We start from the raw sequence: 12,799 nt of genomic DNA on the forward strand, positions 1-12,799 counted from the left end.
CACAATGTGTCTTTACACACACAGACGTGTTTGTTTTTATGCATTGTGCTGCCCTTGCACAGTCTCCCATTCAAACTGTGGAGAATAACCCTCACTAAGAAGGTACATACTGTCGACAGAAAAAATAGGTGGTCTGCGTCTCAAACCGCCCTAAATAATCCGTCTCAATAAATAATAAATCAACTGTACTACACCATTATCAGTACAGCGGCCTTTCATAGCTGTGTGTTTAGTGTGGATGGTTTGAGACACAGCCGAGCAGCTCGCCGCTCGAATTTTTACCACCAGCCAATCACAGCGCAGTAGGGCGGGGCTTGTCTGAAAACGGGCGTGAAACAAAAAGCATGTCTCGCCTCTGACCACTCTTTGTTTTTCGGGAAACTAGTTTGAGCTGGTCGCACTAGACTAAACAAAAATGCGCCTCACACTGCGACCATTAATCCACATGACCCAAAGTTACATATTACTTAGTTACAAATTATAATATATCATTTAACTCCTCATTTAAAGTCATGTATTGTGTATATGTGCTTTGCTTTAGTGGCTGTAGGTGATGTAAATGAGCAGACTTGAACATGCTGAAGTCCAAATACAGTTCATTAACACAGCCACAGTTGTTACAGGAGAATGAGCCTTTTACATCTGGCATGTAATATTTTTGCACAACAATGACGTAATACCCCAAAGCCAGTAGAACTAGCAGAGTTGCAGCTGATGCATTTTTAAATTTACGACATATTACAGAGAAAAGATAATATTGTGTTAGGAGTCTTTCCCAGTGTGGTGTAACACTGGGAACAACCTTTGCCTGCCATTAACAAGTTATCAGCTACACTCCACCAACCACAGTATGTTAGAAGGGTAAACAACATATACATACATGATATATAACCTATTCACAGTATAACCAATGTAACGATATTGAATTTTTTTGTAGTTTAACTGACATTATAAGCATAATTCACAACCAAGCCCAGCTCCCTGTAGAACAGCTCGGTGTGAAACTGCTATGGAAGTTTAAACACAAAAATCCAAGTACAGTCTAAATCAAAAGAAAAACATTGAAATGTAAGAATTTTATTATTATTTTTAAACAAGTAGACAATAACAAATCATCCCAAAGAACAAACATACAGATACCAATTCTGATTTCCTTTATATATATATATATATATATTTATATATTTATTTATATTTCCTATGCCTATTTAAGTCAATAATGTGATATAAATGCTTGAACTGAGTAATGGAATAATATAAATATTCACACATATTTATGTGTGCATATAGAAACACACACACACACACACCATCTATAATATACTTGAATTGCACAGCAACTCAAAACAGAGCATTGATAATGCACGCATAACTCTACGATGAAAAACATAAAAAAAACATATGTAATGGCAATGACAGCAGAGCAGTCAGCATTCTCTTACCAAACAGTAAGTATCTTAAATACTTTATGATATTTGTTAACAACATGAGAACACCAGACTGAACACATGAAATAACTAAATGAGAATCTCTGCAAGGAAAAGTAAAAACAATTTAAGATATTTGAATATTTTTCCCTCCACCCCCACAGCATCAGTTTGACAGATCCTCCTAACATCAATCTATTTTAATGACTTTATGTTTGGAATGTGGTCATTATGGCTAATTGAAGAGTCGTCACCACCGATGGGTGTCCACTCAGAACTAATGACCTAATATTTTGGCCCCAGAACACTTAAAATATTTTACAATAAAGGAATATGTAGTAGTCTATGTTTTATAATAACTCTCGAAAAAATATCAGCATAGAGTTCTCCAGAAAGTTTCTAAGGGAGGAACAGAGTCCAGTATTTGGAAGCAAGGAAAAAAGAGAGATAGGGCTTGACATAGTGACCTGACATGATACATACAACCAAGCTATTAATTATGTTAAGAATTTAGAACTAAATTCAAGCTTTTCCCCAAAAGAACAACAAAAAACGTCCCAAAAGCAGTAGCCACTTAAACAAGCTTTAAAAAGCAGATGGCTGTCCAACTCTAATTCAGCCAGAGTGACAAAAGTTGCAGGAGTAAAACTAAAAATAATTAAGCAGATCATATAATTACTTAAACATCTGAATAAAATCTCAGATTATAATATTTATTATAAGAGCAAAGCATGTTACTGAGTCAAAAGCAGGATTAATGGCTTTTAAGGAAGGAAGAAACACTTCTACTCAATTTATTCCCTTCACGTAAATTAATTTGCATTGAGGTGTAAGCGGTTTGCTTCTTGTTTTAAAGCTCCAGTCCCTCCATACACAATTCCTCTAGACCTGAAGTCCATACATTTTTGCACATAATTTTTTGTATGTAGACCAAAACTGCAAAAGCACATTCATGCGCTCGGACAAAGAACAACTTATTAAAATGATACACTGGCTTTACATTCAAAAGAGAAAAAGGACAGTCTCTTTTCCTGCTAACATATTCCAATGTTGACATTCCACCATGCTGAGTTTGTTTTCAGGGTTGGGAGAGTCTTAGAAGCAGGTTACACTGCTGTCTCCTGGTCATCCCTCTGGATCATCTGGTAGTGCTGCCGGTTCTCCAGATACTCGACCAGCTGCCAGTCCTGAGCTTTCTCTGCATGTGCCTTGGCTGTGTCACCCTAAAAGTAGCACAAAGACGATGTTAGCACTATGCTCCTCCAAGTCTTTTTCCATCTTCAAAACTAACTCCACACTGCCTAAATGCCCCCCCCCCATACTGTAAACAAACTTTGGTTTGTGAAAGGTGCTACATAAGTGTAGGTAAAAATAAATAATAATTCAAAACTAAATTAAAGAATTGTGTGATTTATGTCAATCTCACTTGTAGGTCAGTCATGGTGAGGGAAGCACCAGCTTCCACCAGATAAACACAGATCGTCCTGTGGCATAGAGCTGCAGCCTTATGCAGAGCTGTCTCACCACTGAAACGAGTATAAAAACACATACGTCTACAACTCAATTTAAAACAACAGAAACAATGTACAGTATATGAAATCAATCAATCAATCAGTCAGGTGGAGGTGAAGGAAGTTAAAGCCAGAAAGACTGTGTGTTGCCCAATATTTTTAGCAGTTCTACTTACGTCTCTTTCTCCATTGCATCCAGTATAGAAGGTGGAGCTGCTCAGTGTAACATAGGAAAAAAAAAAAGAACATTAGATAGAACTACACACAACACCAGTAATCAATTTTTTAAAGACTGAGTAACTAAGACATTGCACCATTTTTAATGATGTATTTGACCATATCTTTGTTCCCCACATCTACAGCATAGTGAAGCAGAGTGCAGCCCAGTGCATCATACACTGCCAGACTGGCCCCTTCCTTGTGAAGCTCCACCAGCTGCAAAAATTACACCATAAATGAGTAAAGACCTATAGTGGAATGTGAAAGATGTGGTAGGACTACGAAGCAATTTCATACCTTTTCAAAGTTCCCAGACTTGACACTCTCATTTAGCATCTTAATAGTCTCTATATGGTAAAATAAATAACAGCAATTAAGTTTTAGCCCAGCTTGTAGTTTTCAAAGTGACATTTCCACATACAAAATATGACTTGAAAAAAGCAGCTAAGAACCAAAAAGTTCTTGATGCACAAGCCTCAAGGCACGCTGTGATTTTTCACACTAATTGTTCATTGATCTATTCTCTGGATCCCTATATCATCTACAACACATTTACATAAGCAAATAAAATCTAACCCCAGAAGTTTCTTTAAAACTGTGAAAGTGAAGCTCTGTGTCATTCTTTGTTTCTGCAAGCTACACTTTAAAAACAGCAGCACAATATTAAAGATTTAGGAAAAACCCTTTAACTGGTCAAGAAACATAACATTCTGTGAAGGTCTTTAAACCTTTAAAAGTTTCTTCACACTCACACAACATATTTACAAACATGGAACAAAAGTGATTCCTCTGTGGCACTGTATAAATAGACTTCTGGCAACATATTTTATTTGTGTAGAAGCCTCACTTCTCTTCACACCCTTTCAATAATTCAAACAAGGACCCAGAGCACGTAATACGATAAGTTGCCCGTAATTGGTAAGAACATTAACGCTGAGCTGACTTTTGTCAAGTTCAATTAGAAACACTGCCCACAGCATTTTTAAAACTCATTTTCAGGTTTGATTGATTGTACCTTCATCAGCTGTGTTCCAGACATCATCATCTGCCCTGTGAGTTCAGGAGGCAAACAGAGGATGAATTCAGAACTTTGTTGTTGTACATTAGCACCACATTGATACCACTATATAAAAGAAAGGTGTGTGTGCGCGTGAGAGAGAGAGACGTTATGATTTTTTAAGTGATAAATTTAACACTGATACAACCCATTTACAGTCACTTCTTGATCTCTTTTGGGATTTGATCCCAAACATACAGGTCATGCATTCTGGATATTACATTTCTAATAACGCTCAGTGTTTTACTGTTTTAAATTATTACAGAATCACACACAGCTCTACAGTTCTGGGGACATCTCCAAATGTCTCCATTTTTACTATTTCCATGCAGATTATTTGACATCTATGAATTTATAGAATAGTAGTATCACATTAGACACAGATGTTACAGATGGTTTAATATTGGGGAAAACTATGATTTGAAGCTATCTACAACTGTGGGGTGTGACAGATACAAAACCTGCTGTAATTATGTTAGACTTTGTAAAGTCACAGTTTTGATCTCCTATTTCAAAGACAATGGAGGGAAATGAGCCTCCCTGAAAGTATTTGTTCAAGCACAAGCTTTGTTTGCCAATTCTTCTGGTTCTATTCATGCTGAAACACGCCTCATTCACCCATGTGCACAAAAGATTCAATCTTAGTTTTGGTAGCAGCCCTGAAACTGAAGTGTTTTGGTACAGGATCAAATTCCCCATTGTATTTCCAGCTACATTGTATCAAGCAGCATATTCTCTGAGTACTTTTAAATTTCACACTTCTTATTAACTGGCATTTACATAGGCTGGAGTATCAACACTCAGATTTAAACTTTCACCTGCAACGGTCTTTATTTATGGACACTGATGCATCTGTGCATCCCTCTGCATTGGTGCCATCACATAATATTGGCTTCCTCTGACCCGCAGCCTGTTCCTCATTAACCCTGGAGAAGACGAGCAGAAGGAGAGAACAATAGAGAACACAATGGCACTGCTGATATGTATATTACGGCTCTATAATGAGTGTCTATTGCAGGGGATTTAACAGAGGGGGAGGGGCAATTTCATTTACAGTAAAAAAAACAATAGCAATAGGAAAGAAAAGAGGTCTGACAGATGGATGATGATTTACTAAGTGAGAACACACGCTGCTTTCAGGGGAGGGGTAGACGCCATATGTGTTGAGAAACAGATTTATACTGAGTGGAAAGAGGTTGAATTGACCAACCAATGGCTAACATTCTTGACTGGGTCATAGATTTTCTTAATCTGACATAATTTGTAAAAGATAAACTAGAAAATAAACATAAAAATTTATTTGTTTTACATCATATTTGCAAACTCACAAGGACTCATAGGAATAACAATATGATAGTACTCTAATACCAAGCAGCACATTTTACTTCCGTACAGCCTGTCTACTGATGCTGTTAACACACATAAATAAAACGCTTGGTCAGTGAACTTTACATTTTTATTACATTTTATAATTTGGCTACTAAATTTTGAATCTTTGAAATCATCGTTTTTATTGAGCTTTATATTATGATAATGACATTAAGCTTAAAAACATGACCATTTTTAAAATTATATTAATTTTATTCCCCAACATGCAAAAGCTATAAGAAAAAATAAAAATGTAAATCACCCTAGGTTTTTGGCAAGACTGAACTTGTCCTCCCATTCAAGAATACCATAGCAACACTGTTAATAATGAGAATCACTTAAAATCTATACTTTGTTTTCATTGTGTATGCACTGAATTCTAATTGTGGCACTAGTTTTGCTCTCACTCTTATTGTACCTGCACAGTGGAGAGGGGGCTGGAGAGCATGCTGGGTAGGCAAACTGGTCAGAGCTACTGGAGCTCTCTCCCTCTGCCTCCACCTTTCCCGGCATTCCCGGAGATGTGCCTACTGTCTCCTTAGTGACCAGCTCCGGATCCAGGATGAAAAGCTCATCCTGGGAGATCTCAGTCACATAGTTTAGATGCTCCTTTAGTGAACAATATAAAAAGATGCAAGTATTTTAGAGCAAAACTGTATGGAATATAAAGATAACGCATAATTATTTACTGTTTGTATAGCTACTAAAATTCTGTCATTAAAAAAAAAAAAAAAAAAAAAAAAAAAAAAAAAATCCCTAGTAATTATCAGTATATCTTACCTGAGCACGGTCTATTCTGTAGAAGCGATCTGCAGTTGTAGCTGTGAATGTACATCAAAATTTGCTTAAAAAAATGTAAAGATAATCATTTCATAGCTACAGTAACTTAATGCTGACTTTAGGAATAAAATGCTTAATATAATAATAATAATAATAACAACAACAACAACAAGAATACATTTAATTTACAGTGTGGATTTACTTTAAAACTAAGTGGTGTTAGCAGTGCTTCTAATTTCTAAATTATATCTTACAGTCCAAGAAGCACCATTTTGGAGAAAGCTTTGGTATTTTTACAGTTTCTGAATTCTCATCACATTCCTGTGGAAGAGAGGGAGACAAGACTTTTTACTGAAATCACAGGACACTTTCATGACATCCATCGTTAATTTTATAAAGGGGAAATTGTCTTTTATAAGTGATTAAAATTGCATCTGATATTTACAGTGAATCTAACAGCAGCACAGCGATATAATGAATTGATTATATTATATGGAAGTCTCGTACACTACTGGCTTTTACACACAAACTGGGTTGGAATTATTAGAAGTGAACAAGTACCTCATGCAACTTCTCAATTTGCAGTCGACAAGCCTCCAAATCACTGTCCCCAGAGACCGTGATGACACCCAGAGGAATTGCTGAGAAAACGGATAGAAACAAGGGCACAAAGTGTCACTGAGGCAAAACACAAAACCATACTCTTCTGGAGCAGTCCCTAAACATGAGTGAGTAAATGAGAAATAATGACCTTCTGCTGCACTTTCTATGAGTGAGTGAGTGAGTGAGTGAGTGAGTGAGTGAGTATGTGCATGAGTTACAAGTCAGTTTTACTAGGTCTTTTGCATCAAAAAAAAGAAAGTTTTCAGTAACACAGGTTTCAATTACTATTTACTACTGTCCTAAAAATACCTTAAATTGAGTTTGAGGACAATGAGACATTATGGGATAGCGGATCTAAATGCATCTCCTAAATAGATTTAGCTACAATTCATGCTTTCAGAATGAGATTTTAACCATTTGTAAGATGTTAAGTGTTGATTTATGTAGAATACATTATAATTTTACATGTATATATTTTTTTAAATAAGTCGTTTACTATGGTTTCACAGCTTTAATTGATGTATACTTTAAATATTTTGATGTTTCTGACTCATTATAAACCAAATCCTGTGCCAAAGTATCTATGTTTACAGTTTCTGTTTACATATGAGTTTATTTTTTCAGCAAGGGGAGCTCAGAGCCTATTAGAACATTTCGTGAAATATTGAGAATCCATTGAGATTCTTTATAGGAGGACTGAGATGTGTTTTAGCCTAGATTCTTTACCACCTCTGTTTATAGTACAGCAGTTTATAGTATGTATTATTTTTAGTGTACAACATAAAAATTCAGTGTCACTCACAGGCCTCCTTCAGCTTGTCTTTGTCATAGTGTAGAATCTCATAATCATGCATGCTGATTCTGCTCACACGAATCTGCAGCTGTTCAGAGATGGGCTGCTGACTAGCACCGCAAACAAAAAAAGATGTGACCACTACAGTATTACCATAACAATTGTATTAATTTATATTTTATTTATTAAATGTTAGTACAAGGTTTGCCTTTTGAGTTTAGAACATATCTATGTAGATGTGTCAAATATTTTTCTCTAAACAAATCTGAATTAAAACAATAACCACTTAAATGCCCAGCACTGTTGCATCCTAATGCTTTTTATTCAGTACCAACATGGACTACAATATACTCCAGAGAGGAGTAGATAAGTATTTATCACTCTGGGAGACTCTGGGGACTCACTCATTAAGCTGAGGGAGGGAGATCCGCCTCTTGGTTTTCTGCACCATGTTGGCTTGGTTCCTGAGGGAGATACGGATGATGGAGGGGGCCAGTCTGCAGGGCTCACCATCCACCTGCACAGGGATAGGCTTAAAGGTGGTAAGCATCACCTCCCGACACTGATGCAGCCTCTCTCCACGGCCTCCCACCTGCAGAGTGGCCTGCACATCAACCAGAACCCAGCAACCCAGCCAGTTACTCCCGATGTCATATAAAATACAGTCATAATGTTTTTCGTTCAGGGATAAACTGACAGTTGCTACCTCACAAAAAACGATTAAAGCCTATATGAGGTTACTCAGCAACTTAAAAAGGATAGGTCTTAGGTGGATTGTTTTATGCTGCAGTAACCTTTGCATCAGTGGAGCAAAAAAAAGCCTACAAAAACTGACATTTGGGATAATGATTTTTTCAAGTTATTCATTTAATCCAATCTACATTATAGATTGTATTTTGTTCTCACTGACTCAAATGTAACTTGGATGCTGAGGTGACTTTACCAGAGACGTCATGGTGAATCCAATAACTTCTATGCAGCCATCGTCATGTCTCTGAGGCTCAAAATCTTGGTGTTCACTCGGGTTACCCCATGGCATCGTACCAGCACAGTATCTTCAAATAACCAATACACATTACTCAATATTTTCTTCATAATACCTACACTACAGCACTCAAGAGACCCACGACAGGACTTGGGAAGTAGCCGTTACATACCTAGGAATGTTGAGGAAGAGCAGACACTGCAACTTCATATCCTGAACTTTATTAGTGAGATCTGTTCCATCACACTGGACAAACCAACCCACAAAGAAAAAACACAGATGAGTATGCATTAAGGACACATTTCAAATATATGTACTGAAGAAATGAAGACCAGAAGTATAATTTAACTAATTCCAGTAGCTCAGAAATAATAATAGGAAAAAAAAAAAAAAGCTTGTCTGAAGAGATTATACCACATGCAATTATTCAATATTTTCAGGAGTTTCTGGATATGAAATAAAAATAAGTCACTTACGACCACTCTAATGTTCTTAGACAAGTCTTTGGAGCTGCGCATGATGAAGTCAGAAAATGCAGTCTAGTAAAAGACAAATACGTTAGACAAACAAACAAACATAGCAGAAGACCTCTAAAGCATGGTCGCAGACTCACCCCTGCATAAAACATCTTGTTCCGAAGACGGCTGTTGAATTTTTCTGGTTTGGCCTCTGTGAAAATGGTAGGAAAGTTCAAAAGAACATATTTCAGCATTAGATTCACACAAAAAAAATTAAACTTAAATGAACAAACAAACAAATAAACATTATATTTGAAAATACAAACCTCTGGATTCGTGGAATTCCAGGGTCACATGTGCATCAAAACCCAGGCTGAAGTAGTTATTGAAGACATCCATGGGAAGCTAATCATATGGATACAAATATAGTATTTGCTGTAATATTTCCAGTTCTGTATAAATCTACTTCTTTCATAAAAGTGATGAGAGTAAAGAGTAGATGTTCCTGAGCTCATGATGAAAGCTGACCTTGTCTGATTGCTGCTCATCCTTCTCCTCCTCAGTCACCTCCGGGTTGGGCTCCACACTCATATTCCATCGGTCCAGCTGCACAACGATCCCGTCCTCCACATGAGACAGGATTTTAGATACAGGCTCATCTGTGTAGCCCTGAACACATCAAACCAACAGCGCAAGAACTGTCAGACATAAATATCAATGCCAGTGATGTACATACCAATAAGAGTCAATGGGCAAGATAATGCTGCATTACTTCTGTACATCACAATTCAAAAATTTAAGTGACATTAGGTAAGACTGTCACTCACCCCTCCCCAGTTGAGTGTTCTGGCCAGGTCATTCCCAGTGCCAAGAGGGAGGACAGCTACAGCAGGCTGAGGATCCAGCTTCAGCTCATCCAGCACAGACAAGATCCAGCCAACCTGCACATCCAGCAAAAAGCAAATCTTTCATCCTAACTTTTGAATTTTTAATTACAATTATACGCTACACAAAAAACACTTTGGAATTTGTACTCCTAATACATTTGAGTGAGGTATCTGACATTAGCCTCACTGCCAGAACTTTAACATGAAATCTCTCTACTTTGCTTGTTGGCGAGAAAATATGCAGTTTTACTGACCGTTCCATCTCCTCCACATACCAGGATTCGCAAGTTGGGCACTTTGCGGTACATTTCTAACCTTAATTAAAAGCAGAAAGGAGAACAACTATGAAAACATGAAGTAAAATAAGAGTAGGAAGGAAACATTTCAGATCATTTCATAAGCACAAATTTCAGTTCTTACCCTTCTTTAGGCCCTCCCTGAGTGAGATCAAACACTTGTCGTGGGTTTAGGTACCACATCAAAGACCTGATGATTTTTGCTCCCTTACAAAGCAGGAAAAACAGATGTAAATTGTTGAAAGGTCAGTTGGGGATTGGTACTGTCATATGCATTTTACACTTTATAAGTCAGGAACACTTCACCAGCCAAGAACATGCCATTTCATTTAATACAACAGGGCTGAAGCCTTCTGGAAAATACTGACCTGATTTCCACCACTCTTTGGGTTCACAAACACAAGCAATGGCTTCATGAGTTGAGAGGGTATTGGCTTCACTATAAACTGCTTCCATTTTCCATCCTAGTGGAAGGATTAGGTACAAAGGCTTACTATCATACTAAACACAGCAGCACTTTGACTAACCACTCCAGTGCTACTGGAATTCACTTTCCTCACTGCGTAATTTAGTGTTTTGAGAATAACGGAAAGTGTTCAGTTGAATGGGTTACCTCTGGTCCTTTTTTGCTGGCCCTGCTTTTAAGAGATATCTTCTTTCTTCTTTTACTTGACTTCAGCGATGCCTGCATGGAGCAGAGTTTAAAGTCAGCTTTCTGGGTTATTTGGCAACACCTATTTAAGAGTAGTAAACGATCAACAATGCTTTGCAAGCTGAGCTTTTCCCTGGGCTTTAATGTCTCTAACCCCTGCATTTCGGGGTCAGTTAATGTGTGGAACGGTCTGATTTACACACATAAGCACTGGTTTCTCAGTCTGTTAAAATCTGATAAGAGCATGAACTGATTTACAAATGCAATGTTGACTTAGTGCTCTAGTGGCATAATCAAAAAAGACTGTCATAAAAGAGATATATACACATTCAGAAATTATAGGCAATATTAATGTCTTGGGAAGAGGGTTAGATGAGCATGTACCTGCTGTCTGCGGACCCTGATGATCCAGGTAGGAGGCACTATAACAGCAGCATGAGGCCCAAGAGAACATGTCTCCTCTATCTGCTGCAGCATGAAGCACGATACTTTATTGTGGTACTGTAAACAAGACACAGACCAATCGACTCAAACTTTTACCAAATCAACTGCCACAGGGACAGTCAAAGAGAGCAACCTCCAACAAACATCTTCAAGTAACTCACTGCCTGTTTACACCAAGAACAGCTGATGGCCACTATATCTTTACTGTGGAAGGCAAACTTCTGCTGGAAACCCTGAGAATAGAGAAGTGAAATGAGTACAATTAAGAGATGAACAAAAAAACAAGCTAAATTAGAAAATAAACATATGAGGATGAGACCAAATGATCATGCTTTCTGACATACCAAACATTAGGGCATATATATCAACTTATGATCCACTTTGAAACAAACAATGACATCATCTTTATAAGAGAACTAACAAAATAACAGAAACCAAAAGGTGTAAAGCATTCTGGGTAGTTATATAACTGTGTATATATATATATATATAAATATATATATATAAATAAATAAAAAGCCCTTAAACCTCAGTAGATTTGGCCAAATTTGGTCAATTTCTACTGAAAATGAAACTCATACGCCAAACAAAGTATCATTGCAGCTTTCCAGCGGCTATAATGATCCCTTTTACTAAAGATGGACAGTAACCTATAATATACCTTTCCACACTGTCTGCATTTTCCCTCTTGTCGTCTCCTATGGACCCAGTGATGCCTTACAGCAGAGGTCTGTGGAAAAAAACAAAATCCCAGTCAGAATGCACATCTTAGATTCTCTTTGCTAAATCGAAACCACAGAAACCAAAGATAATAGTACACTGACTCACCTCTCGTATATTTCTCATTCCTGGTTCCCTAAATGATGGCTTACATCTGAAATTAATCTGCAGACAAATTCATGGCTTAGTTAAGAGAGACATATTATACCACATGATTTACAAATATGAATATACAAGGATTTCATAGTTTTAGGTCTTACCTTCTCTAACTGGTCCATGCACATTGTGTGGACAGATATTTTGCATGCAGCACATTTGTAGCGAGGCACTGATTTTTGCTGTTTGTGAGAAAAAAAAAAAAAATATTCACAGTTAGGACAAATACCTGTCAGTGGACCTGTGCTTACACAGTTTCAACAGAGGCGGGAGCTCTTGCATAAGGTTCCCCAAAGATACGCAGGATAATATGCACTAGAGATCGAAATTCAAAACGAGATTTTAGTTCCTCTTTTTAAAAATAACATAATCTTTTGCCCATGATACTAATTAGTAATTCTCTACCTCATGGCACTGATGGTGGTGTAAGAAAAAGGAAAAGT

General features: G+C 37.2%; 1 protein-coding gene across 2 annotated transcripts in view; it reads right to left on the minus strand.

Annotated features, from left to right (window-relative positions):
• Positions 1-1,120: 1,120 nt before the first annotated feature.
• The window catches only part of dgkzb (diacylglycerol kinase, zeta b), a 29,527-nt gene continuing 17,848 nt past the window's right edge, over positions 1,121-12,799 (minus strand). For both annotated transcript variants that reach the window (XM_066667170.1, XM_066667169.1), the window contains 29 exons: positions 12,461-12,538; positions 12,309-12,365; positions 12,142-12,210; positions 11,642-11,713; positions 11,421-11,537; positions 10,998-11,069; positions 10,753-10,848; positions 10,509-10,591; positions 10,343-10,403; positions 10,029-10,142; positions 9,730-9,870; positions 9,528-9,606; positions 9,357-9,412; positions 9,220-9,282; positions 8,916-8,989; positions 8,702-8,813; positions 8,163-8,362; positions 7,768-7,868; positions 6,924-7,003; positions 6,617-6,683; positions 6,363-6,403; positions 6,001-6,191; positions 5,033-5,140; positions 4,173-4,207; positions 3,455-3,504; positions 3,253-3,373; positions 3,115-3,151; positions 2,854-2,953; positions 1,121-2,650 (listed from right to left, as the gene is read on the minus strand). In XM_066667170.1, coding sequence (XP_066523267.1) covers positions 2,534-2,650; positions 2,854-2,953; positions 3,115-3,151; positions 3,253-3,373; positions 3,455-3,504; positions 4,173-4,207; positions 5,033-5,140; positions 6,001-6,191; positions 6,363-6,403; positions 6,617-6,683; positions 6,924-7,003; positions 7,768-7,868; positions 8,163-8,362; positions 8,702-8,813; positions 8,916-8,989; positions 9,220-9,282; positions 9,357-9,412; positions 9,528-9,606; positions 9,730-9,870; positions 10,029-10,142; positions 10,343-10,403; positions 10,509-10,591; positions 10,753-10,848; positions 10,998-11,069; positions 11,421-11,537; positions 11,642-11,713; positions 12,142-12,210; positions 12,309-12,365; positions 12,461-12,538 — 2,592 coding nt within the window. In that variant the 3' untranslated portion in view covers positions 1,121-2,533. The remainder of the gene's footprint in view (positions 2,651-2,853; positions 2,954-3,114; positions 3,152-3,252; positions 3,374-3,454; positions 3,505-4,172; positions 4,208-5,032; positions 5,141-6,000; positions 6,192-6,362; positions 6,404-6,616; positions 6,684-6,923; positions 7,004-7,767; positions 7,869-8,162; positions 8,363-8,701; positions 8,814-8,915; positions 8,990-9,219; positions 9,283-9,356; positions 9,413-9,527; positions 9,607-9,729; positions 9,871-10,028; positions 10,143-10,342; positions 10,404-10,508; positions 10,592-10,752; positions 10,849-10,997; positions 11,070-11,420; positions 11,538-11,641; positions 11,714-12,141; positions 12,211-12,308; positions 12,366-12,460; positions 12,539-12,799) is intronic.

The sequence above is a fragment of the Hoplias malabaricus genome, chromosome 4, assembly GCF_029633855.1.
Source record: "Hoplias malabaricus isolate fHopMal1 chromosome 4, fHopMal1.hap1, whole genome shotgun sequence".
Classification (NCBI taxonomy): Eukaryota; Metazoa; Chordata; class Actinopteri; order Characiformes; family Erythrinidae; genus Hoplias; species Hoplias malabaricus.